Consider the following 27,933-nt stretch of genomic DNA (forward strand, 5'->3'; position numbering starts at 1 on the left):
CAGCTGGTGACAGAAGTTCAGCACAATAGAAGGCGATGCAGAACCATATGCAGAGCCACCATGGTACATTCAGCCGCTTAATCTCGGAGGGCCAGCTGGGTCTCTTCACTTTTACCAAATCGGCGATACCAAGATGACAAGGGAGTGCGTGTCCATGACCCGCTTAACCCGGAAGTATTGGTGGGGGCCGGCCGGGCTAGAAGCCAGAAGACTTCAGCTATATCGAGTTGGACGAGTTAGACCAGGATGACCACCAAACATGACTTGGGTCTGCAGCAGAAATTGCTCTCTGCATACTCGAGTCCAAGACAGACTAAGCCCATGTGAGCCTACGTGAGCCAGCGTGGGGATTACGTGCTCCATCCGGCAGGGTAAGAAACTGATGCAATCCCGTATTTTTCTTTCTATCTCCATCTCGGTAACCGCAGCTTATTTCAACGCGGAAGGGCAGTACAGATGATTGGTTCGCCTGCCGTTGGGATTTGGTGGTCAACCCCCTTTAGTACGGCCGGCCCACGAGCCCGCATGCATCGGCCCCGGTTTTCCTTTTCTTTTTATATCTTTGTATACGTCGACTGATGCTGACGGGATGCGGCTAAACAGTTAGTACCGCTGTTTCCACCCCCGGCTATTGATGGTGGCTACCTGCGCCCATTCAGCTCACTGACCAAGGACTATAGGAGTTGATCCTGATTTGTCCAACCAAGCCACCACATTTTGACTTTTGACAGCTGCCTCCACAGCGTTGAGAACGCCCCGAGGCGAAAGAAATCCCAGAAACTGGTTTTGCTATGGCGCTGTCAGCACGTGGCGAGACATATTGGATGAGTGAGCCACTTCTGTCACTGTACATATATTAACCCTGATGTCATCGTCATCTGCATCGAAGTTCGAAGCATCATGTGAGAACCGATCATCCTCAGCGGCGAGTTCGTCATACTGTGCTGCACAAACTGCCATATCGCCGATCCTTTCCATCCCTACCTCAGCCTCCGGGGGCTTCAGGGGTCAGGATGGACCACTTCAGATGCTGCAAGGTCTTGCTTTCGTACAGGATACCTCTCTTCCGCCTTGTGTATACATCGGCCCTGTACGCCATAAAGGGAAGGGATGGCGAGCACCGAACAAGTAATGTGCGCATCATCAAAAGCAATCTTGATAAGTTCAGCTGAAATGGGCCTGAAAAAAGGTTCTCGATCCCGCCCTGAGGGTTCCGCCCGCCTGGAACCATGGAAATACTACGATGCTGTGGGTGGATTCCGCTAAAACACCGAATCTGGGGTCAGCTAAGCGTCTCGACTCGCGGCTTCTGTACCTTGGTAATTCCCTGCATACAGACTCCGTGGTATGATGTTTCTTCGTGACCTATGACTTAGCCGGATGGCCGGCTTGCAGGGTATACTAAAGGAGGGTGACATTTCTTATTGCTCGCCACTTTCAGATATTCTGGTCGTCTACACGAAAGGGCGATTATGTAAATGAGTGTAACCGTCACTTTGTTCGAGAAACAGGTTGCAGCATGTGTTTTGGACCTCCTGCAGTTTAATCTCCGTCCCTTTTCAACAAGACTCCCCACAGAAGCCTGGAACAAAAGATCATCGCCAGACCTTACTGTCCTGGGTCTTCCAAGTTCCTGTCGAGTTCTCCCAAACGCCCATCCTCCGATATCAACCCAACATAATCGGCTTTTATTTTTCCATCGAAGATCTCCACTCGAGCAACTACTTGCTGGTTACACATATACGTACACTCCACTCAGGCACCATCCGTCCCGCAGCATCCCGCGCGTTGTTCAACCTGCATTGTACCTGGCACAGCATCTTCCAATTTGACCTCGAATAGTCAAACGGAACCGGCTTGGTTGTGCCCATTTTCGTCTTCAGAAGACCATACACGTACTGGAAAGAAGACCACCGTTTCTTGACTCAACCTACCGTAACATATTGCGAGCGTAAGATCAGCAAATCCAATGCAGCCTTTCGAGCACTACACTGACATTCACAGGTTCCAGCACCTTACCGACACCTGCAATAATGGGAGTCTCGAGCGATACGGGCTCCAGGCTCGAAGTGCAGACAACGCCAGCTATGGACGCTGGAATGCCTTCTCAGAAGCCCAGGCGGCGGGCTCTATCGCGCGCAGAAGCCAACGAAGAATTTGGTGCATCCGCCGCTGCGAATCTAGTGCAGCAGATCCACGACGCATGGGCTAAAGTCCTTGGACTTTCAACGGACCATATCAACACAACACGTTCGTTCGCCAGCTTCGGCGGAGACTCAGTGGCAGCTATGAAAGTTTCATCCTTGCTCAATCGAGCCGGCATACGAGTGCCGGTGAAAGACATCATGCGAGGCAAGACGATTCAGGGGCTCGCGTCAGTTGCCAAGCAGGTGGCTGCACCAGCCACAGCTGCCGCCTCACAACCACAACCACAGCCACAAACCCAGTCCGAACTACATTCCTCGAAGGAAGGCGGGACTAACGGCTCGATCAACAACAAAATCAACAACCTGAAGATTGCTGACGAGCGCCAAGAGCGTATCGATCATCTTTCGTTCAAACATGGCGCTGACACTGAGGTGGAGGACATGTACCCCTGCTCGCCGACGCAGCTGGGCATCCTCATTGCTCAAGCCAAGAAGCCGGGTTCGTATGTGATGCGCATCCTCTTCGAACTCTCATCTCCCAAGTATAATGAAAGAGTCGATGTCAAACGCCTCCGGGAAGCTTGGCAAGCCGTCGTCGACCGCCATGCCGCTCTTCGCACTGTCTTCGTCGAAGGCAACACGGCCGAATCGCCGTTTGAGCAAATCGTGATCCGACGCGTCAAAGCCGACTTTCGCGTCTTGCGCATCATGACCGATGATGCTAGCGAGGATCGCCTCTTGTCCCTAGGCAACCATGGCGGTGCCCTGGCCGAGTTCGGTGAAATCGGCCACCGCCTTACTGTAGTTGCCACACCGTCCGGCAAGCATTACGCCCGATTGGACATAAGCCACGCCATTACGGACGGTGGATCAATCGACATCGTGATGCGCGATCTCAAGCTTGCGTACGGCGGCAAGTTGGCTCAAGGGCCAGGTCCGACATATCGATCATTTATTGATGACATTGTTCGCCAGCCCTCTTCTCGTGGTCTCCAGTACTGGTCAGAATACCTTGGCGGTGCTGAGCCTTCCCACTTTCCTAGTCTGCTCGACGGAGACATGACCTCGTCCCCGGAAAGTAAGCTCATGTCTACACGAGTCGACCTCTCGTCTATCACACAGGAGATTTCAGACTTCTGCCGCTGCCATGAAATCACTCTTTTCCATTTGTTCCAGGTTTGCTGGTCTGTTGTCTTGCGCGCATATCTGAACCAGGACGACGTCTGTTTCGGATACACAGCCTCAGGGCGTGATGCTCCAATTGACTCTATCGAGTCAATCACAGGGGCTCTTGTGAGCACTATGATGTGCCGCGTGCAGTTTGACCCAACAACCACCGTTGCATCACTCATCAAGGAGGTGGCGGGGCGCACCACAGAAAGCCTTGACTTCCAACATCACTCTCTTGCCGATGTACAAACAGCAGCTGGACTTCCCAAAGACATTGTTTTCAATACCGTGATAGGCTTCCAGAACGCTCTATCATTGGACTCGGACGATACCCAAGCTGGCCTTGGGGTCAAACAGCTCAGCGTATATTCGCCTACAGAGGTACGCAAGACATACTGGACCAACTTGCGACTTTGATGTCTAATTGTGAGAATAGTACGATATAGCGGTCATCGTTGACACAGAGGCCGACGCCCCTTCGGTGAATTTGGACTATTGGACTCATAGGATATCACCAGCGCAAGCAGATGTACTCGCCGATACCCTTGCTCAAGCCATAACCACTGTGGTTTCCCATAGTGACTACAAGATTGGGCAATTGGAGATCGTTTCGTCAACCCAATACCAGCAAATGGTCGACTGGAACATCAATTCAACTTTGGAACACGGTGACTTCTCTCAAGGTACGTCAACCCTACATAATATTTTCCATGAACGAGCATTGTCTTGCCCCACGGCAACTGCCGTAGTAGCCCACGATGGGCAACTGACTTATAGCCAACTTGACACACTCTCAACCCAATTGTCTCACCACCTGGCATCTCTTGGCGTGAAGGTCGAGACACTAGTGCCCTACTGCTTTTCCAAGTCGCTATATACGGTGGTGGCTATTCTAGGAATTCTGAAAGCAGGGGGTGCTGGCGTTCCGCTCGACCCCAAGCATCCTTCAGACCGTCACGACACTATTCTTGATGACACAAGGGCCACGGTTATCGTCACATCCCCTGAACACAGTCGCCTGTTTCGTCATAGAGGCGCAGCGGTGGTTTCCGTGGATGACGACCTTCTTCGCGGTCTCCCAGAGGCCTCGGGCGACGCGCATGGCTCAATCACAACGCCGGACTCTGCGGCATTAGTTGTATATACATCGGGTAGCACTGGTGAGATTTACCCAAACAATTTCAAGATGCAAGTGTGACTAACTGAAACCAGGTGTCCCCAAGGGTGTCGTGTCTGTCCATCGAGCGATTGCAACGAATTGCCAGGCATATGGCACTGCATTGCGGATGAATGAAAAGTCTCGAGTTATGCAGTTCGCCTCCCACACTTTCGATGCTAGCATATTTGATATGTTCGCCGCCCTTCTTCTGGGAGGTTGCGTTTGCATCCCATCTGAAGACGAAAGGATGGACGACCTACCTGGGTTCATCGAACGCACCAACTGTAACTGGATTCTCGCTACGTCGACTGTCATGAGCATGATCATACCCGAACAGGTACCAGGCCTTGAGGTTCTTGTATTGGGAGGAGAGCCACTCTCCCGGGCCGTTCTTGAGACGTGGGCACCTCATACCGCCGTCTTCAACGCGTACGGTCCGGCTGAGAGTGCTATCATGTCGACGTGCTCACCGAAACTCACCATTTTCTCTCAACCATCTCTAATTGGGAAGGCCGTGACAGGACCGGTGTGGATAACGGATACGTCGGACCATGACAGGTTGATGCCCATCGGGTGCATTGGGGAAATCAGCGTCCAAGGCCCAGGAGTGTCACGAGGCTATCTCAACGCACCCGAGAAGACTTCGAATGTGTTCTTTGACAGGCCTAAGTGGTCTCATCCCTCGTTTGAGCCATATTCTCGACTGTACAGAACTGGTGATCTGGGCCGCCTCAACAGTGATGGCTTTGTTGAAATTCTTGGTAGAAAGGACAGCCAAGTCAAGCTGCGGGGCCAGCGGTTGGAATTGGGCGAGGTGGAGTACCAGATCGCATCGCATGAACAAGTCAGGCAATGCGCTGTCGTCAAGGGTTCAAGAGGACTCTGCGAAGAGCGCCTTGTGGGTCTTGTGTCTCTCCGTGGGGAGCACAAGCACACGGGCACTCATATACAGTTAGCAGAGAACGACAGCGACAGCGCTACAGCTCAGGTGATTTCTGAGGTCCGAGAGAAGCTAGCTGGAGCGCTGCCGACCTACATGATCCCTACACTATGGGCCGTACTCCAGGAGTTGCCGGTCACTACCTCGGGCAAGATCTTTACCAAGGGCCTTCAACAATGGGTTGACGGGATGAGCCAGGAGACCTTCCTTCGAGTCACTGGTTCATCTACAGACAGCGGAGTTGAGAAGGATGGAGAGTCGAAGAAGATGTCTGAAACCGAGCAGAAGCTTCAGAAGATTTGGGCCCGTGTCCTCAACCTTCCCATCGAATCGATCACACGATCCAACACGTTCCTGTCAGTAGGCGGAGATTCGGTCACGGCGATGCGCGTTATGTCGCTATGCAGGGCTGAAAGACTTCTGGTCACGGTCCAAGAAGTATTGCGCGATCAGACACTCGCCAGCTTGTCAAGTTGCCTCAAGACGATGGGCTCGCCCTCGACATCTGAGAATGTCGAAGAGGTATTTGACACGCCTGTCGAAGTGAGCCCGATCCAGAATCTCTTCTTCGCGACCCAGGGGCAGTCAAACCGATGGAATCAGAGCTTCATGCTAGAGCTAAGAAGACCCATCCCTTTGGAGCGACTCCGCGGCGCACTTGAGTCTCTCGTCAAACGACACTCTATGTTGCGTGCCCGCTTCCAGAAGTCATCTGCAGGGAGGTGGATGCAACAGATTCCAAAACCAGACAATGATGTGGTCCATCAATCTTTCATCTTTGACACTGCCGATATAGGAGACGACTCCTCAATAACAGAACATGCGACGCTGGTTCAGTGTCGACTCAGTATTGAAGATGGACGTGTTTTCACAGCAACACTCATGACTAAGGGCGACCTTCAGTACCTTTACATGGTTGCTCATCATCTAGTCATCGACCTTGTTTCCTGGCGGGTTATATTTCAAGACCTTGAAGATATCCTATCGAATACCCCACTCAGTAATACTCTACCGACGTCCTTTCTTCAGCTCACCAAAGAACGCATTGCCAAGTCAGGTGACTTGGCCAAAAGTCAAGATGAGAGTCAGGATCTGAACTCTACCGCAGACTGGAGCTACTGGGACTTTGAGGAGCACCTCAACATCGAGAAGAACGCCCGCCAGCTTGGCTTCTCACTAGATCAAAATATTTCTGGTCAGCTTCTTGGTGCCTGCAACAATACTTTGAGGACAGAGCCAACGGATCTGTTCGTTGCCGCGATTCTCAATTCGTTTGCGGAGGTATTCACGGATCGCAACGTGCCTAATGTCTTCGTCGAAGGCCATGGTCGAGACCACGAAGCATTCCATGAAATGGATGCAACAGGCACTGTCGGGTGGTTCACCGCGATTTGGCCTTTGTCCGTTCCGATTACGTGGGTAGGACAGAATGTGGATCTAATGCAGACCATTCGAGCTACCAAGGACACGAGAAGAAGCCAAGAGACTACCGGCAAGAGGTTTCTGGATACTGTCAAGGCCCGAGACTCATTGGATGACATGTCAATGGAAGTCATTTTCAACTATGAAGGACAATACCAACAGTTGGAGAACTCCGACGGCCTATTCCGAATGCTCCCGCTCCCAGCCCCTGATCTGGGTTCCGATGCCAAGCGGACAGCCCTGTTTGAGATCACGACGGTTGTCAAGGCTGGTAAGGTGACGTTCGACTTCTCGTTCAGCGCTAAATCAGGCCGCCAGAACCAGATTTGCGAGTGGATTAAGAAGGTTGAACTCACCTTGACCAAGATCGCGACGGACTTGCCAGCCACAACAAAGATGTACAGCTTGTCCGACTTTCCTCTCCTTCAACTTGATTACGACAATTTGTCGATGTTCATCTCCGGCCTGGAAACCCGACTTCAACCTCTGCGTCCACAGAACAGCTCGTTCGAGATTGAAGAGGCTTACCCCTGCACCGGTATCCAGGAAGGACTGCTCCTATCGCAAGGGAAACACTCGGGTAACTATGCAGTTCATGAGACACTAGAGGTCGTTTCAGCCACAGGGGCGCCTATCGATGTCTCGCGTTTGCGAGAAGCATGGGTACAAGTCGTTAGTCGGCACCCAGTACTGCGAAGTGTCTTTGTGGATCACCCTATCAACACTGGATACCATGTTCAAGTGGTCCTGCCTCAAGTAATACCGGAAATCAACATCTCAACATCACAGTCGGTTGATGAAGCCCTCTTGCTCTGGAAGAACCTAAGGAAGAACGACTACCCCACCGGACGGCTCATGCACCGCTTCAGCATCTGCAGCACTGCTGGTGGCCGAGCCCTGGTCAGATTTGACTTTAGCCACTGCATACTCGATGCACAATCTTGTCAAGTGCTTTTCAGGGATCTTAGTCGGGCCTATACTGGAGGGCTTGACATAGACGGAAGCGTCCCACGATTCAGTCAAGTTCTGCATCATATGCAGGACCGTGACCAAACTTCAGACCTCAAGTTTTGGGAGGCCGAACTTGCAGGTGCAGAGCCATGCTGCCTCCCAAATCTTTCCGACACACCCGATGAGACCAGCCTTGAAATACAGCCTCTGGCGCTTGGGATTTCCGCCGATGTGATGCACACCTTTTGCAAGCAGCATAGTGTAAGCCCGTTTGCTCTCTTGCAAGTGGCCTGGGCCAGGGTGCTCAGTGCCTACACATCGATGGATCGGGTGTCCTTTGGGTATCTCACCTCCGGACGCAATGCCCCAATCAACGGGATCGAGGAGATTGCTGGAGTTCTCGTCAACATGCTCGTCACACACGCCAAGGTTGACTATGGTATTGCCGCAATAGATGCTGTGAAAGCCATGCACCAAAGCTACACCGAAAGCATGGATCACCAATACTGTTCTTTGACGGAGGTGCAACATTCTCTAGAGCTTGGTGGGCAGCCTCTATTCAACACTGTTCTCGATTTCCAACGCACTCCTGACGAGGATAACTCGGTTTCTGCCATGTCCCTGCGACCTCTGGAATTCCACGATCCTACAGAGTTCGCTCTCACGCTCCATTTTGAGCTCAGTCAGACAACCTTCTCTGCCTACATGTCTCACTGGGCGTCAAAGTTAAGCACCCCCTACGCCCAGAACATCGGAGAGGCCTTGGTACTGGCCTTGCAAACCATCATGGCACAGCCGGACATCAAGATGGGAAGCATTGATCTTATCGGCAACGAGACACTGCAAAAGTATATTGACATCAACACTCCGGCACCCATTGCCAAGTCTGAATGTCTTCACGACACTTTCAGACGCCGTGTGCAGATGGTGCCAAGTGCCCCAGCGGTGTTCTCGACAGAATTGAGTCTGACGTACGCCGAGTTGGATCTTCTTTCAACCAAGCTGGCAAACAAGCTCCTACGTATGGACGTCGGACCCGAGACCAATGTCTTGTTGTGCTTTGAGAAATCCGCGTGGACAATTGTGTCCATGATGGCGGTATGGAAAGCCGGTGGCTGTGTTGTCGCACTTGACCCTTCACACCCTGCTTCCCGTCTTAGAGGTATAGCCGAGGATGTGGCTGCCCGTATAGTACTGGTATCGCCAGACACTCTTGAGACTTGTCGCGAGTGCCTTGATACACAGGTCAGATCCATTGTTGTCGACTCTATGAGTCTGAAGGCAATGAAAGACGAGCGTCCCAATGTCACGCCCGTGAAACCGGAGAACGCCGCTTACATCAACTTCACGAGTGGCACAACCGGAAAACCGAAGGGTGTGGTTATCGAACACCAAGCCATCGCGAGCAACGTGGAGCCTTTGACGAAAGCGGCAGACATCAACAACACGACGCGAGTCTTGCAGTTCTCTTCTTACGCCTGGGACGCCTTCTATTGCGAGACCATTATGCCTCTCCTGTCTGGTGGATGTATCTGCGTTGCCAACGACCACGAGAGATCCTATGACATCGCCGAATTCATACGACGCGCCAACTGCACCTGGGCGCTGTTTACCCCATCATTTGCGAGACTCCTGACGCCGTCCGATGTTCCAAATCTCCAAACACTATTACTAGGCGGCGAAGCAATGTCTGCTGACGATGTGACGACGTGGTCCAACTCGGTAGTTCTCAAGAATGCATATGGACCATGCGAGTGCTCCATCGTCGCGCTTATGCACCCCAGGATCGATGCCGCCCGCAGCGGGTCAAACTTGGGACATCGCCTGGGCCAGACTCTTTGGGTTGTGGACCCTAGAAACCCACAGAGACTTGCACCAGTCGGTTCTCCGGGCGAGCTCCTCTTGGGAGGACCTCCTGTGGCTCGAGGCTATATCAATGAGCCCACAAAGACTGCAGCTGTGTTTATCTCAAGTCCGGCGTGGTTAACCTCCAATAGCGCCCTGTGCGAGCAGGGTTACACCTCTCGCTTCTATTGCACAGGAGATCTTGTCCGTCTTAACGCCGACGGGACCCTCAACTTCCTTGGGCGGAAAGACGGAGATCAAGTGAAGCTGCGTGGTCAACGAATGGAACTTGGCGAGGTCGAGCAATGCATCATGACTAGTACATCGACATTAAAGCAAGTGGCTGCCGCGGTCATTTCTCGCTCCGGCGATGCTAGGGACAGACAACTTGTTGCCTTCATCAATACCTCAGAATCGACGGACCTGAACACCAAACCAAAGGCATTGCCCATGTCAGACGATCTGCTGAAGAGCCTTCAAGAGCTGACAACGACCATGGCGACCAAGGTCCCGTCCTTCATGATACCTTCCATGTTCATTCCAGTCAATCGCATACCACTAAGCGCCTCAACAAAAATTGACCGAAAGGCGTTGATCGACTTGGCTTGCCAGGTCCCCGAATCCAGTATTGCCCGTTACGCGCTGACTGGACTTTCCGAGGCTTGCCCTCCAACGACACCCATGGAGCTAAGTCTGCATGGTCTCTTCGCTACATCATTGGGAGTTGAGCCTACGTCATTGTCTACTGTCGATAACTTCTTCCATCGTGGAGGAGATTCGATCAAGGCAATCAAGCTCGTGGCAGCGGCGCGACAAGCAAATGTTAACATGACTGTTGTGGACGTCTTCAACCACCCGACTGTCAAGGAGCTTGCTGCTGTGGCCACCTTCATCAACACCAAACCAGAGGATCCCTCGCGCAACGGCAGCCTCGAAGCTTTCGTCAAAGAAATGAAGACTGAAGTAACCAATGTCGCAATTGAAACGCACAAATTGAAAGCTGGCCAGATCCAGGATGTGTATCCCTGCACTGAGTTGCAAGATGCGATGTTATCGATATCTTTGGGCCAGCCAGGCGCCTATGTTCTGCAGCTCGTGACCTCAATTTCGGACGATGCAGATCTTGAAGCCTATATTGACGCTTGGAAGGCTGTGAGAAGAAACAATGACATATTGCGAACACGGATTGTTAGCGCATTCGGGAAGCGCTACCAGATTGTGTACAATGATCGGATGGTGATCAAGAATGAGGAGTCTCTTGATGATTATCTTTCCTCCGACAAGAAGAAGCCAATGGAATATGGTGATGCACTTGCGCGCTTCGCATTGATCTCTGACGAAGAGAGACAATACTTAGTGTGCACCATGCATCATTCAATCTACGATGGGTGGTCTGTCTCACTCATCATGGATCAGCTCTCACAGGCGTACCAGTGGAAGCCATTACAGAAACCGCCCCCATTTGCCGATTATGCTTGGCACGTCTTCGACCAAGATCGTGCCGTCGCGGAGAGGTTCTGGACCGCTGAGCTGGCCGGCTCGACAACGTGTGACTTTCCTCGTATGCCATCGCCGACTTACCAAGCCGACGCTCGTCATAACACAGCTCGAACTATGGACCTGCGGCAGGGCCAGTCAGACGCCCCCTCGCAGCTATCATCAAATCAGCATGGGCGCTGCTGTTGGGGCATCATTCTGGTTCACGGGATGTCGTCTTTGCGACGACCAACGCTGGACGCAACTTGGATCTGCCAGGCATCTCTGATATGATCGGCCCAACCATTGCCACCGTCCCAGTGCGGATTCGCTATGATCCATCAGACAAGATCAAAGACATGATATCTAAGGTACACAAGGGGTCTCTGTCCATGATCCCGTACGAATATCTTGGGCTGCAGCACATCCGACACCTCGACGCCTCTTGCGAAGCCGCTTGCCAATTGCGAAGTTTGATGGTCATTCAGCCAGGCGCTCTTGACGATGCTGACATCTTACCAATTCCTGGTGTTGAGAACGTTCCTGTTGACGCAGGCAACTTCTTCACACAGCCCTTGGTGGTGGAGTGTACGCTGGGGACAGGCAAGGTGAAGCTCTCAGCAACATATGACAATCAAGTTTTGAGCTTCGCAGAAACGGATCGCTTGCTTGCTCAGCTTGAACACTTCATCCGCCAATTGAGTATGAATATGGACAGAACGGTCGGTGACATAGACCTTGTTTGCCCTGAAGACAAGCTTGACTTGAACTCATGGAACGCCAACCAGCCGCCAAAGATGAACTTGTGTGTCTGGGATGTCATTGCTAAGAGGACAAAAGAATCGCCGGCTGCCGTTGCCATCTCGTCTTGGGATGGGGAAATGACCTACGAAGAATTAGACAGGCAGTCGACGCGCCTGGCTGCCCATATTGCTCATTCACTAGGAGTAACGTGCGAGACGCTCGTCCCGTTGGCGTTCGAGAAGTCACTTTGGGCCATCGTGGCAATGCTGGCGGTGGTTAAGGCCGGGGGCGCGTTCGTCTTCCTCGACGACAAGCTGCCGCCTGCGCGACAGCGATTCGTGGTGACATCCACAAGATCACGATTCGTCCTCAGTTCCCCCAAGAACCTCACTGGCTGGAATCACACTCAATGGCGTACTATTGAAGTCAGCCGAGACGCCATAGGACAATTGTCCGATCAGGCCCCGCCAACACCTAGCTACCAGCCCGATAGCCTGCTATATGCGATCTATACATCCGGAAGTACCGGGACACCGAAGGGATGCGTTATTGAGCATGCAGCATTCTTGAGCAGTGCTGCTAGCTATACCAAGCTCCTGCAGATGGGTCCAGACACCCGTGCCCTTCTGTTCTCCTCTTTCGCCTTTGACGTGAGCTTGATGGAGTCCCTTGCGACTCTCACTGTGGGTGGATGCATCTGCATCCCCAGTGAGCAGGCATATGAGGCAGGCATCGCCAGCATGATCCAAGAAGCGAAGCCTAACTGGGCCTCTCTTACTCCTTCGGTGGCAAGACTCATGGAACCTGGAGATGTGCCATCACTCGAGACCCTTGCTCTCGTAGGGGAGCCTTTGAGCCAAGAAGACGTCAAGACATGGGCCGGGAGCCTTCGGTTGATGAACGGCTATGGCCCAACAGAATGCGCAGTCCTATGCCTGATCAACTCCAATATGACTACAGAGACCAGGGCTACCAACACTGGTTTCGGCAGTGGTGGACTTACTTGGATCGTCGATCCCAACAACCCTGATATTCTTATGCCAATTGGCTGTCCTGGTGAGCTCCTAATGCAAGGTCCTATTCTTGCCCGTGGCTACCTTGACCTACCTGAAGAGACATCATCTGCGTTCATTACCGGCCTCAAATGGTCGCCCGAGGACCGGTTTTACAAGACCGGAGACATTGTGCGATACAGCCCGGACGGGTCAATCCAGTGTTTCGGGCGCAAGGACCAGCAAATCAAAGTCCGTGGGCAGAGAGTCGAACTGGGCGAGATTGAAGAGAACATCGATACGCTCAACTCAGTCAGCCAGGCATGTGTTGTGTTCCCGAAGTCTGGGCCGTATGAGAAAAAGATTGCTGCTGTAGTCGTACTCGAAGAGTTCGCAGCTCTGGATTCCACCCCCTCCAACTCATATCGGCCAAGCAACAGAAGTTCGCCGGTACCATGGTCAACCAGATGCGCGATGCCTTGTCGGAGAATCTGCCCAGTTACATGGTGCCAGAAGCCTGGATACTCGTCACTTCTCTTCCCATATCACTGTCCGGCAAGAGAGATCGCTCAACCATCGGTCGCTGGGTCACAGCGATTGACACAAGGCAACAAGAACGGATTGACAACCTCCTTGCTCCCACCGCTATCGAATTTGCGAAGACCGAGGACGAGAAGAGGCTGCATGCAATTGTGGCCGAAGTACTAAACATTGACTCTACACGGGCAGGCATCAACCAGTCATTCATGGGACTAGGTGGCGACTCCATCAGCGCCATGCGCCTGATAGCCAAGTGCAGAAGCCAAGGCATCAAACTCAGTCTCAAGAAGTTGATGAGCAGAGCCAGCCTGTCGCAGCTCGCGACTTCCATGAGCGCAGAAGGCAGCCAAAGTGCCACCACTCAGGTCACCTCTGAAAATCTCGGAAAACCATTCGATCTCACGCCAATTCAACAACACTATGTGGATCTCCATGCCCAATGCCCGCCCCTGGACTCGGAAACAGAGTTTGCTGGCCGTCGCCGATTCCACCAAAGCTTCTTCATGAAGCTGACACGAACAGCTAGCCCTTCGGATGTGACCGTGGCTATCCGAGGACTTGTCGAACGGCACCCAATGCTGCAAGCAACATTCGGTCAAGACTCTAAAGGTCGATGGCAACAGACTGTCGGAAGGGCTCCCAGTGCAGCCGACTGTATTTGGGTCAGTGACGCTCAAGACATGCAATCAGCGTCCGAAACACTCGCCTCTGCCAATAGCCTAGACGTCATCAATGGCCCGGTATTCCGGGGTGTGTTCTTTCCGAATGATATTGAAGGCCAAGGGCAGCTGCTTTTCCTAACTGCACACCATTTGGTGATCGACTTGGTCTCGTGGAGGATCGTATTAGAGGAATTGGAGCAGACCCTTCGTGGCGAACCATTGCCTGAGCCGGCAGGGTTGAGCTTTCAATCGTGGATGAAACTTCAAGCCGACCATGCTCGACTCAAACTTGGCCCACGAAAGGCTCTGCCGTCTGATATTCACGCCAGTGACCTCTCGTACTGGGGTATCTCGACGCCCGAGGAGAATACTTATGGTATGACCAGGAGTGAGAGCTTCAGCCTGAGCAAGAACTTAACTTCTTTGTTGATCGGCCAGTGTCACGAAGTTCTTCGCACAGATGTGGTAGATATACTATTGGCATCCGCGTTCCGGGCCTTCAGTGGCATCTTTAGCGAGCGAGATAGCCCTACCATGTTCGTCGAAGGACATGGCAGGGAGCCTTTGGGATGAGTCCATCGACATTGGATCGACGGTTGGATGGTTCACTGCCCTGTGTCCCGTTCACGTGTCTGCGAAATCCGACAACACGCCTCTGGAGACCCTACGAAAAGTGAAAGATGTGCGTCGCAGTATCCCTCAGAACGGATGGGCGTACTTCGCTTCAAGGTACCTGAACCCCGATGGACAAACTGCGTTCAAGGATGACTTGATGGCGGAAATAATCTTCAACTATGCCGGACAGTTTCAACAGTTGGAGGCGGAGAACCAATTGCTCGTTCCTTTCGACGGTAAATTGCCGGAAGAAGCCTCTGACGTTGGCCCCGATACTCCACGATTTGCTTTGATCGAAGTATCCGCCGTTATTCGGAACGGCCAATTGCAGATGTCATTCATCTTGAATGATCGCATGAAGCACGTCGAACGCCTTGGAGAATGGGTGCACTCAGTGCAGCATACACTCGAAGCTCTGATCGATAGTCTATGCGATCAGCATCAGAAGTCGGTGCCAACGTTGAGCGACTTTCCACTCCTAGACACTACCCATGACAAGCTTGATGATCAGATATCTGAGGCATGTGCTCGCTTTGGTGCTTCTGACTGGACCGAGTTGGAGGATGTCTTCCCCTGCTCACCACTTCAGACGGCAATGTTACTCAACAACACCATGAATGCTGAGCAGTACCGCACATGTGTGATTTTTAACATGACTTCACCCACACCAATCACGGCTGAAACCTTGAGCGCCGGATGGACCAGAGTCGTTGCCCACCACCCTTCACTTCGAACTGTGTTTATGGAAACCAAGACATCCAAAGGAGCATTTGACCAAATCGTCTTCAAGAACCTGCATCCACAGATCATTATCCTTGACGTGCAAGGTGATTCCGCCCTCGCTACTTTGGAAGCCTGCGCTCCGGCAGATTGGTCGAATGGCGCTCCTCACGTTTTGACCGTCATTCAGACCTCAGCCGGCGTGCTATGCAAGCTTGAGATCAGCCATGCCCTCATGGATGGCGCGTCGATGGATCTGCTATTTGGCGACCTCATCGCAGCTTTGGAGAATAATCTGGATGATGGCCCCAGCCCATCCTACCACGGCTACATTGCCTATCTTCACGAGCAGGATGCCAGCGAATCCTTGTCGCATTGGATGCGCTACCTTAAAGGCGCAAACCCTTGTCTCATTCCTCCCATCAAGTCTGTGGCGCGGTCTCCCGAGGTTAAAGAGGTGACTTCGGTCGAAGTACCCATCGCTGATGGGACCGCACAAGCGCTCAGTACCTTTGTTGACACACATGGAATTACCCAGGCGTCAGTGATCCAAGCTGCTTGGGCCATGGTCTTGCGTCGATACACCCAATCGGATGATATTTCATTCGGTTACGCAGTCGCAGGCCGCAATATGCCTATTGAGGGTATAGAGAAGACAGTTGGCCCTTTCATCAACGTCCTGCCATGCAGGCTAGACATGAGCGACGATACCATGGATATCCAGGGTTTGGCCAACAAAGTCCAACAGGACTTCTTTGATAGTCTCCCTTTCCAGCATACCTCACTCGCTGAGATGCAGCATGAGCTGCAACTCCCAACCCGCGCCTTGTTCGACACAGTGGTGTCAATCCAGCGTTTCAACGATGCGTCGATGACTTCCCCAAGCGGGCTTCAGATGGATCTTCTGCATAGCCGCGACCCAACCGAATTCACTCTTACCCTCAATGCCGCTTATTCGACAGACCGGCTGGGCTTTGTTGTGAGATACTCCCCGCGAAATGGTATTACAGGCTCCAGGGCGGAAAGCATTGCGCACACATTCCAAGCTGCCCTGAGTGCAATTATCGGTACCCCAGAGCAGAAACTTCGGAACGTCAATTTGCTCAGCAGCCGTGACCGAACAACCATTGAGCAATGGAACACCCGTGTGCCGGCAGCAGTGGATCAATGCGTCCCAGAAAGCATCAAGCTGCGCGCCATCTCTCAGCCTAGTGCCCCGGCTGTATCGGCATGGGATGGCGAGCTCTCGTACCAAGAGTTGAATGAACAGACAACCCGTCTCGCAGGACACCTCGTCCGCAGGGGTGTAAAATATGGCACGATTTTGCCATTCTGTTTTGAGAAATCGATTTGGACGACTGTGGCGATTCTGTCTATTCTGAAGGCAGGCGCTGCATTCCTCCCTTTGAATATCAATGACCCAGAAGAACGTGTCAACACCCTGCTCCAGGAAGCCGATGCACACCTCGTCCTTACGTCGCCCAGCCAAGCTCGGAAGTTTGAGGGAGTCATTGACACCCTCGTCATCTCCAAAGCCTTCATAAATGCTCTGCCAGCAACTCATGAGAGTGAGCTACCGAAGGTCAGCCCAAGTAGCGTTGCATATATTCTGTTCACATCAGGTTCAACCGGCAAGCCCAAGGGTGTGGTCATTGAGCACCGATCGCTTGCTAGTAATATCGCCGAGCATGCACCTGGTCTTGGACTTAACTGTTCTACCCGGGCTCTTCAATTCGCATCATACTCTTTTGATGCCTCCATCACGGAAACTTTGGCGACATTAGTATCGGGAGGCTGTGTCTGCGTCCCGTCGGAGGAGGAGAAAACAGTGGACATTGAAGGTGCAATGCGACGCATGCGCGTCAACTTCTCGATGCTCACGCCTTCGGTGGTACAACTCTTATCGCCGGAAAACCTCCCGTCTCTAGAAACGCTGGCACTTGTTGGAGAAGCTGTCCCAAAGAGCTTGATCGAGAAATGGTCCAAGAAACTGAGTCTCCTTGTTGGCTACGGGCCGACGGAGACAGCCGTTTTTGCTTCGATTGGAAGCCTAGAGGACGCGAACGACGCTGGCCTGATTGGCAAAGCAATTGGTACTCAAACTTGGGTGGTCGACCCCGCCAACCATGACTTGCTGGCGCCCATTGGCTCACTGGGCGAGCTGGTTCTCAGTGGCCCAACACTAGCGAGGGGCTACCTAAACAGCCCCGACAAGACAGAGCAGGCCTTCAAGACAACCCCGGCCTGGTCCACATCCAGTATCATCGATCGCATCTACAAGACTGGCGACCTGGTATACTATCGGGACGATGGCAATCTCATGTACGCCGGCCGCAAGGATGGCCAAGTCAAGATTCACGGCCAACGGATGGAAGTTGGCGAGGTCGAGCATCAGATTCTCGAATGCCTGCCAGCGCACTCGGAAACAGCTGTTGCTGTGTTGAAATCCGGCAGGACTGCTGTCCAGCGCTTAGTGGCTTTTGTGAGCATCCCAGGTATCGAGGGTGCCCCTTCTTCCTCTCCGCGACTTGCAGACTTCTCCAACAGCTTGAAAGATGCTCTCTCAAAACTACAGAGGGATTTGTCCGAGAAGGTCGCTACCTACATGGTTCCCTCTTTGTATATCCCCATGACATCTTTGCCCAAATCGGCAGCAGGCAAGGCCGACCGAAAGGCCATGTTGGCACTCGCCGAGTCACTTTCCCAGGAACAGATCGATCTGTATTCCCTACGAGGATCTAGTGGACAGCAGGTCTCGACCAAAGCGGAGATGTTCGTGCAGTCAGTCTGGGCATCCATACTTGGAATCCAGACCGACAGTATCTCATCAGATGACCATTTTTTCAAACTGGGAGGTGATTCCCTATCTGCCATGAGAGTCGCATCGCAGATGCGCAGCGAGAACGTCTACATATCCGTCACTGAGCTCTTTTCGCTTCCAGTTCTGTCGGCGCTGGCTTTACTCGTGGAAACGAAGACGGGGGTAGCTGAACCCGTATCGGTAAGCGAGGTACCGCCTTTCGAACTTCTGTCCGACAAGCAGAGCGTCTTTGATAGGATCCAGAAGACTGCCGGAATATCCATGCAAGCTGTTGAGGATGCGTATCCAGCTACGCCTCTCCAACAAGCGTTGTTTGCGATCACACAGAGAAGCGACACTGCTTATGTCAATCGCATGGTCTTCCAAATACCTCCACACCTCGACATCATCCGATTCAAAAAAGCCTGGGAAGCCGTATATGCTGTCACGCCAATTCTTCGGACGGCGCTCGTAAACACCGAGACACATGGCACTTGCCAGGTTGTATATAATCGCCCGATGGCTTGGTTCGAAGCCGAATGCGACCTAGCAGACTATCTCTTCAAGGATTCTCAGTCGTCAATCTCAGAGGGCGACGTCCTTACCCGATATGCAATCATACATGATGGACCTACGCACTACTTCATCTGGACTGCTCACCATGCGGCCTACGACGGCTGGTCGGCTGGCGCACTTTTCGACATGGTCTACGCAGCCTACGAGTCGGGTGTGGCTACCCAAACACCTTCTTACAGCAACTTCGTCCAATACATTTGCAGCTCAAATGTAAGCGACAGCGACAAATATTGGAACACCGCACTCGATGGTTACACCAGAACCGATTTCCCTCCAATTCCGCAGCCTGACTACCGCGCCAGTAGTGACCAGACAGTTGTTCAGTCCGTCCAACTACCTACCACCAGACAGAACACCGACATCACTCAAGCCACGATGATGCGAGCCGCTTGGGCGTTGGTGGTCGGAAAGCTGAGCGGTACTACTGATGTGACATTTGGCATGACCCAAAATGGAAGGAATACACCTGTAGCTGGCATCGAACAGATTCAAGGGCCAACTATAGCGACAGTCCCCACAAGGGTTCGCATTGACACCTCCAAGAGCATATCAACGTATCTGCAGGAGGTACAGCAGCAAGCAGCCGAATCCATCCCTTATGAGCAGGCTGGGCTCCAGAACATCCGCACCCTCAGTCAAGGAGCAGAAGATGCCTGCGACTTCAACAACCTGCTCGTCATTCAGCCCAAGAGTGAAGCACAGGGGGGTGCCTGGCTGGTACCAGTCGCTGGAGAGCTGAACAAGTTTGACAACTTCCCGCTCTCTATTGAGTGTGCGATTGGGCAAAAGGGGCATGTGGAACTTCTAGCCCACCATGATTCACATCTGCTCTCTAAGCGCCAAGTTCAGCGCATCCTCTTCCAATTCAGCCATGTGATCCGCCAGCTTTCCGAGGCCAACACTGAGGCACTACTGTCTGAACTCGAGTTCTTTACCCCCGAGGACCGCGATACCATCTGCAATGACTGGAACTCACATATCCCAGCTACGGTCGAAGCATCGCTGCAGGACAAGTTCGAAGTAAATGCTCGCCAATACCCAAACAAGGACGCAATTGACTCCTGGGATGCATTGATTACATACGCCGAATTGGAGCAGATTTCAACAAGGCTTGCACACATGCTTGTCGGTTCCGGTGTCAACCCTGGTGATTTCGTTCCCCTGTGTTTCGAGAAGTCGGCATGGGCTGTTGTTTCTATGCTGGCCGTGCTGAAGGCTGGAGCAGCGTTCGTGTCAATCGATCCAGAACATCCAGAGAGCCGACAGCAAGACATCATCGACCAGACCAAAGCCAAAGTCATGTTGGCTTCCGGGACGGCTCCTGCTCTATCGGTCGACCAAACGTTGGTTGTCTCGGCCGATACAATGTTCGGTCATCAACAAGCTGCGGAAACATCTCCACTGCCTCCCAAAGACCCTAGCAGACTAGCCTACCTCATCTTCACCAGTGGCAGCACTGGTCGCAGCAAGGGAGTCATGATGTCTCACCGAGCAGTCTGCTCTAGTGCTCAGATGCTGGACTTGGATACCGTAGGCCTCACCCGCGATTCCAGAGCATACCAGTTCCCATCTTATGTCTTCGATGCGTCCATCTACAATATATTCGGGACCCTGTCCGCAGGTGCCACGCTGGTGGTGCCGTCTGACGAAGATAAGCTTCGTGATCTCGCCGGTTCGATGCGTGACGCGGAAGTTACATTCGCCGTCTTGACGCCAACTGTCAGTCGGCTACTTGCACCAGAAGACGTCCCAACATTGCGCACTCTCAAGCTTGGAGGTGATGCTGTCTTCCAAGAGGATGTCGACAAATGGGCCTCAAAAGTCCGAATGGTGCAAGGTTACGGCCCGGCAGAAGCTACAGTGTTTGTCACATGGACCGTAATAACACCCCAAAGTATTCCAAGCAACGTTGGGCCTGCCGCAAGATCCCGGCTTTGGGTGGTGGATCCCGACAACCACGACCAGTTGACGCCCATAGGCATGGTTGGAGAAATGCTTATAGAGGGGCCTACCCTCGCCAACGGGTACCTAAATGACCAAGAGAAGACCGCTGCGTCTTTCATTACCAGCCCGGCATGGTGCCATGGCCAAGCACGAAGGTTCTACAAGACAGGAGATCTGGTTCGCTACGCCGATGACGGTTCTTTCTTCTTCATTGGCCGCAAGGATGCCCAAGTCAAGATCAATGGCCAAAGAGTCGAGCTGGGTGAGATTGAGAACCACCTCTACAACATGCTGCCATCGTCCCAATTCGTTACTCTCGTTCCGAAATCCGGTCCCTGCAAGAATATCCTTACGGTCCTTGTAGCCTCCACCACCGCAAATTCAGTCAAACGACTCGAGTTCATCGAAGACAGTTCCACAAGGGAAGCTTTGAGTAAGGCTGTGACCCAAGTCCGTGAAGACATGCCGTCCCGGGTTCCTCGTTACATGGTACCACGTATATGGTACGCAGTCAGCAGGATCCCCCTTACTTCGTCGGGCAAAGTCGACCGTAAAAGCATCCAGCACTGGCTGGAAGAGCTTGACCCCGACGTCGCACGGGCGGAAACACTTTCGCTCCAGCACGAGGCTGCCGCTACAATACCCACGACCAAGACGGAGAGCATCATACAGCAAGCAATTGGCCGGGTTCTCAATCAGACACCTGAGGATATCCCGCTGTACAAGACCTTCATGGCCCTGGGAGGTGACTCCATCACTGGAATGCAGCTGGTGTCCCGCCTTCAATCGTTCGGTATTGTGCTGAGTGTGCGACAGCTGCTCCAGAGCCATACGATCAAGCATCTTGCCTCGCTTTCACAACCAGAAGGTGAACGTGTAGAGTTGGCAGATGAAGTGGTTGGCGTGCCCTTCGACCTATCGCCAATCCAGACAATGCTAATTGACACCATCTGCCCCGACGCCATGGAACCCCGACGTTTCAACCAAAGCTTCCTTGTCCGCTTGAGCCACGAGGTGGACACGGAGAAACTGCGACATGCCTTTTCTTATCTAGTATCTCGGCACTCCATGTTACGAGCGCGTTTTGAGAAGGACTCGGATGGCTCTTGGTCCCAGAAACTCACGCATCACTCGGACAGCGCATACCGGCTGTCCTTCCATGATAATGGATCTGACCTTGGGCAAATCATGGCGGCTGGCCAAAAGGGTTTGGACATATTCCATGGACCAGTGTTTGCGGCTGATGTCTGCATTGACCACGACGGCAAGCAAGTCTTATTTATGGTCGCGCACCATCTTGCTGTTGATCTGGTATCATGGCGCATTATCCTAAGCGACCTCGAGGAATACCTCACGACAAACAACTCCCAGGAGAGAAACAAGCCACTGCCTTTCCAGACGTGGCTTGCGCTGCAACAGAAGAAGGCGGAGGATATCCGACCGGAAACCGCACTCCCCTTCACCCCGCCACAGGCACCTCTCAACTACTGGGGAGCCCTGACTGAAGCTAACACCTTCAACGCCGTGGAGGAATACTCGTTCACACTTAGTGCCGAATTGACATCACAACTTCTCAAGGACTGCAGCCAAGTACTAGGAACCGACACTGTCGATATCCTCATCGGAGCCTTGACCCATGCGTTCTCGCACACATTCCGCGATCGCGACCTGCCAACCATCTTCACCGAATACCACGGTCGCGAATCTTGGGATGACTCGATTGATGTCTCCTCCACCGTGGGGTGGTTCACCACCCTAGCACCTGTGCATATTACCAGCCATCCTGATGATGGTATCAAGCCTTTCGTCCGAAAAGTGAAGGATTGTCGTCGAAAGACCCCCATGAATGGGTGGTCTTACTTTGCCTCTCGCTTCTTGAACTCTGAAGGGAGAGAGCGATTCGCCCAAAGCGGTCCCATGGAAATCGTACTGAACTTCGTGGGACAGTACCAGCAACTTGAACGAGCCGAAGGTCTCTTCGAAATGGTACCTCGAGATGGTTTCGGCTCAGATACTGTTGATGTTAGCCCAGACCTGGAGCGATCCTCAATCTTCGAGATTTCATCCGGTGTGATGAATGGTCACTTGAACTTCTCAATGATGTGGCCCCGGAGTCTTCGAAACCAAAGTCAGATCAGGCAATGGGTTACCAACACCGAAGGATCTCTAGTCGAAGCTATCAAGGACCTACAAGGCCTCACTAGAGAGTTGACCGTCAGCGACTTCCCATTGCTCTCTATGGCAGATGACGAGTTTGTGAGCTTTGTCGAAGACTCCTTACCGAAGCACCACATCGCGGCTGCTGATGTTGAAGACATCTACCCCGCAACGCCACTTCAGGAAGCCTTGATGATGTCGCGAAGTATCGACGCTGGCTTGTACACGGTTCATGCCATCTACCAACTCAGCTGTAAGGACGGAGAGCCTGTGGACACAGAGAAACTCAAGAACGCCTGGAACTCTGTAGTTCGCCGTCATCAGAGTTTGAGGACCGTCTTCGTGGGTGTTGTTTCCGATCACAGTGCCCTCAATCAAGTCGTGATGAAGGTAATGCCCAACACGACAGTAGAACTCACTTGCGACACCGACGGCCAAGCTCTGGAGATGCTCGAAAAGCCAAACACTCTGAGTCCTAGCCTTGCGTGGGAAGTAGAAAGTCCCGCGCAGTTGATCGTCTGCCATGCAGTAGCATCGGGCACTACGTACTGCAAGATCGCCATTAATCATGCGGTCGGCGATGGCGGTTCCAATGGCATCCTCATCCGAGACATGGAACTGGCCTACCAAGGCCTGCTTTCTGCTGGGCGTGGTCCGCTATATAGCGATTATGTCTCATATCTTCAAAGCCGAGACAGGCAAGCCAGTCTTGATTACTGGGGCGAATATCTTAACGGACTTGAGCCCTGTATGATCAACGGGGGCGCACGCTCTGGGGAGTCCAAAGACCTTCGTGATCTGGAAATCGAGATTTCTCACCCCGAGAAGCTGCGAGCCTTTGCTGCTGCGAGGTCTGTCACGCTCGCTAACGTCTTCCAAGCTGCATGGGCTCTGGTACTCCGCAACTTCGCCGGGACAGACCAAGTCTGCTACGGCTATCTGAACGCCGGCCGAGACTCTCCCGTTGAGGGGATCCGTGACGCAATTGGGCTTTTCGTCAATATGCTTGTGAGCCGTGTTGACTTCAACGACACCTTAACAGCGGGAGAGTTAGTGAAGCAGGTGCACAACGACTACATTGACGCTCTCGATCATCAAAACTGCTCACTGGCTGACATGCAACGGATTGCTGGCCACCCGCTATTCAATAGCATCATGTCTTACCAGGTTGCCTCTTCTGTACCGGAGGAGTCTTCTGGGGCACTCAACTTCAGCCAAGTCAGCGCTCATGATCCCACCGAGTACCCCCTGAGCGTCAGCGTTGCGGTCTCGGACAAGTCCGTTTTCGTTACGCTTAGCTACTACACCGACATGGTCTCGGACTTCCAAGCACAGAGTGTGGCCACAAGTTTCGAGAAAGCGCTCGGTGGGTTTACTGAAGCAACGCTGGATCTGCCGGCGCGCAACCTGCCCATACTTGGCGACAACGACATTTCCAAGATCCAAGAGTGGAATGCAGATGAACTCAAAACAGTTAAAGGATGTGTCCACCAGATATTTGAGGACCAAGTTAAGGTGCGTCCCGACGCCTTAGCTGTGTGTTCAACTGAGGTTACCTGGACATACAGCCAGCTGGATGTGCTTTCTACTCGCCTGGCCCATCGTCTTGCCATCCTCGGTATTGGCCCCGGTACCAAGGTCCCGTACTGCTTCGCCGCTTCTCCCTGGACAGTAGTGATCATGATGGCCATTCTCAAATCCGGGGAGCTTGTGTGGCTCTGGACCCCAAACACCCCATCGACCGGTTACACGGCATCATCGACGACGTGGATGCCGACATTGTCATTACTTCGTCACGCCACGCCTCCAAGTTCTTACCAGTGGCGGCGGTATTGGCGCTCGGTCCAGAGGAGATCATCCGTATTGGCAAAACCGCCCCGCGACGACTGGGTACTTTGCCAACAGCTCAACCTGATGATGTCGCAGTTGTCCAGTTCACTAGTGGTAGCACCGGCAAACCCAAAGGAATCTTGCTGGAACACCAGTCATTGTGCACCAGCGGTTCCTACTATGGTGCAGCCATGGGATACGGCCCAGGCTCGCGGGTGATCCAGTTCTCTTCCTACACCTTCGACGTCAGCATCAGCGACATCTTCTTCTCCCTGATGCGGGGCGGCGCTGTTTGCGTTCCCACCGAAGAGGAGAAACTCAATCACCTCCAGGACTTCATCAACAGACTGGAAGTCAATACAGCCGACTTAACTCCATCGGTTCTTGAAGCAACATTATCCCCTGAGGCAGTTCCGACCCTGAAGACGATCTGTCTCGGAGGTGAAGCGGTCAAACAAGACAATCTCAGCGTATGGGCTGATCATGTGGCCCTTCACAACTACTACGGCCCCTCCGAGTGCACTGTGGCCTGTGTCGGGCGATCCAATCTCTCTTCCACCGATCTTGCCGCCAATATCGGAGTCGGATGCGGTGCACTCACATGGGTCGTCGAGAGCTCCAATGCACACAAGCTCGTACCGCTTGGAACCGTCGGCGAGCTTGTGCTCGAAGGGCCTCTCCTCGCAAAGGGTTACTTGAAACTCCCCGAGAAAACTGATGAGGTCTTCCTAGAGGATGTAAAGTGGCCCGGTTTCGAAGAGCCCAAACGTCTATACCGAACCGGTGATCTCGTGAGGTACAATCCCGACGGGAGCTTGGACTACCTGGGAAGAAAGGATACACAAGTCAAAATCAGAGGCCAACGTGTCGAGACTGGCGAGATTGAACACCACGCCACCCTTTGCTGTCCGCCTTCCATCTCCCAACTCGCAGTGGAGGCAGTGACCTTGCCAGGAAAGAGCGGTTTGGCCCTAGCCATGTTCGTCGCAGTCGGCGATCAGCCAGATGCTTCCATGGGAGTCGGGTTCTCCCCTGAACTACACTCTGCCCTTTGCAACATGAATACTAACCTGGCGGCGCGTGTCCCATCGTACATGATGCCTTCCATCTTCGTCCCCCTCCGCGAAATTCCACGGAGTCTCGCTGGAAAACGCGACCGACGAAGTCTCCAAGACTTCGTGTCAGCACTCCCAGCTGACATGATTCGAACATTATCTCTTGCCGACGACGTCACAACCAAGCGAGAGCCATCGACTGCGATTGAGCGCAGCCTACGTGGGGTCTGGTCCAAAGTCCTCCGCGTGAAAGAGACGGAAATTGGTATTGATGATAGCTTCTTCAAATTGGGAGGTGACTCCATCTCCGCTATGCGACTTGCGACGGCCGCGATCAAGAGCGGCCTGCAAGTTTCCGTACTGGATATCCTAACACACAAAACCATTGCCAAGATCGCCGCACTGGCCGAGACCAAGGTGGACGAAGCCTACGCCACCCAGAGCGTCACCAGCTCCGAGCGCAGTGGTGAAACCTTGGGCAAGTCGTCTTTCTTGGACGAAATGCCTGCCCCCTTCGATCCCAATGAGGTAGAATACATCCTGCCCACGACCAGCGCCCAGAACGAGGTGCTTCAAGCCTGCAAAGACAGCCCAAGCTCCGGCTACTACCACATCTCTCAAATCATCGAGATCCTCCCGCAGCAGGCGGGTGGGCGCAAGGTGGATGCCGAACTGCTGCATGGGGCGTGGCAACAGGTCGTCGACCGCCATCCTTCCCTTCGCGCCGTGTTCGTCAACAACGTCGGGCAAGTTATTCTCAAGCAGCACATGGCCAAGGTCTCGCATATTGAGATTGAAGAATCAGACAACCTACAGAACTATTCAGGCCCTGCACCACTGTGGGCTGAGTTCAGTCCAATGCACCATGTCACCATTGCCAAGACGCCCTCGGGAAGAATTCTGTGTCGCATCGATATACACCACGCCATCACTGACGGGTTCTCCCTGATGACCATGTTCGAGGAACTTGCAAGCGCATACTCCGGCACGCTTGACTTCGAAGCCGGCCCTTCACTCCAAGACTACTTCTCTCAGGCTCAAACCCTGGACCGAAAGGCCTCGGCCTCTTACTGGAGGACAGAGATGGATGCGATCCAACCCCGGTCCTTCCCACTTACTAAATCCATCATAGCGAGCAGCGACACCGCGCGCGCCGACTTGCAAGAACTCCACTGCCAAATCAAGGGCGAAAAGCTACTCGACTTCTGCCTGGACAACGAGACGACGATACCCTCGCTGGTGTACGCTGCCTGGGGTCTCGTGCTCCAAGCCATATGCATAGATGATGCTGCGGGCGGCGGCGACCAGGATGTCCTGTTCGCCTACCTTTCCAGCGCGCGCACCGTCATCCCCTCGGAGGCGTTGGGCTTCCTTGTCAACATCGTGCCCCAGCGCGTCCGCGCGACGGACCTCGAAGCGGCATCGCTTTCCCGCCTCGTCTGCGACGTCCATGCGTCCGTGCTGGAGGCGCTGCCGCACTCACACTTGGCGCCCGCGGAGCTCGGGCTGAAGATCAACACCCTGGTCAATATGCGCAAGTTCGATGACGCGGACATACTCGCGGCATTCAATGCCGACGATTCTGGCGAAAACGAAATGAGTGATGGCGGCGATGCGAGACCACAGCAGCGGCCGCGACAGAAGCCGCATGAAATCACTTTTGAAGCTTTCCCTTCTCCCGACCCCATGGCGGTAAGTTATCCTTCTTTCTTCCCTTCCTCTTTCGCGCCTGGGCAATGGTGCTGACTATCTCTTCCTTTCACAGTACGATGTCGTGGTCGCGGTCTCAGAACTGGGCGGCGGGGCGCTGGACGTCACGCTCTCGTTCTGGAGCTCGGTCGTGGAGGAGCGCGATGCGCAGCGCGCGCTAGATTGTTTGCAGAGCGTGCTGGGCATGATGGGACGGGCGGATGGGGGTATGGTGACTTGTGCGGAAGTCGTGAGCCAATTGGCAGTTTAAGCAAAAGAAGACAAGCAACAAGTCACTGGTGATATTTCTTTTGTATCAGGATGGATGGTGTTCCGGTTGCTTGTTGGAATACGGTTCGGGGGTTTCTTTGGATTGTCACGTCTCTTGTGCGGGAAAAGGAAAGAGGGAGTTCAGGTTAATGGCTTATTTCCTACTGGTTTTCAAAATATCTATCAGTATAATATCAGTGTCCCAATATCCATAGGTCTTCCAATAGTG

The 27,933-nt window shown here is 53.2% G+C and overlaps 1 protein-coding gene across 1 annotated transcript; it reads left to right on the plus strand.

The window, feature by feature from the left end:
- Positions 1–1,173: 1,173 nt before the first annotated feature.
- Positions 1,174–27,705, plus strand: PG998_007094 (nonribosomal peptide synthase; the record flags this gene model as incomplete). The annotated part of the gene is made up of 15 exons (XM_066873910.1): positions 1,174–1,248; positions 1,843–1,951; positions 2,005–3,698; positions 3,754–4,000; positions 4,070–4,477; positions 4,530–5,002; positions 5,429–11,195; positions 11,264–12,910; positions 13,210–14,513; positions 14,596–17,547; positions 17,851–20,653; positions 21,068–24,375; positions 24,429–25,380; positions 25,645–27,437; positions 27,511–27,705. The coding sequence occupies 15 exons, from the start codon at positions 1,174–1,176 to the stop codon at positions 27,703–27,705; spliced, it is 23,727 nt and encodes a 7,908-aa protein (XP_066729855.1).
- Between the last annotated feature and the right edge of the window lie 228 nt (positions 27,706–27,933).

This window comes from Apiospora kogelbergensis (assembly GCF_038363985.1).
Source record: "Apiospora kogelbergensis strain CBS 113332 chromosome Unknown utg000005l_segment0_segment0, whole genome shotgun sequence".
NCBI classification, from domain to species: Eukaryota; Fungi; Ascomycota; class Sordariomycetes; order Amphisphaeriales; family Apiosporaceae; genus Apiospora; species Apiospora kogelbergensis.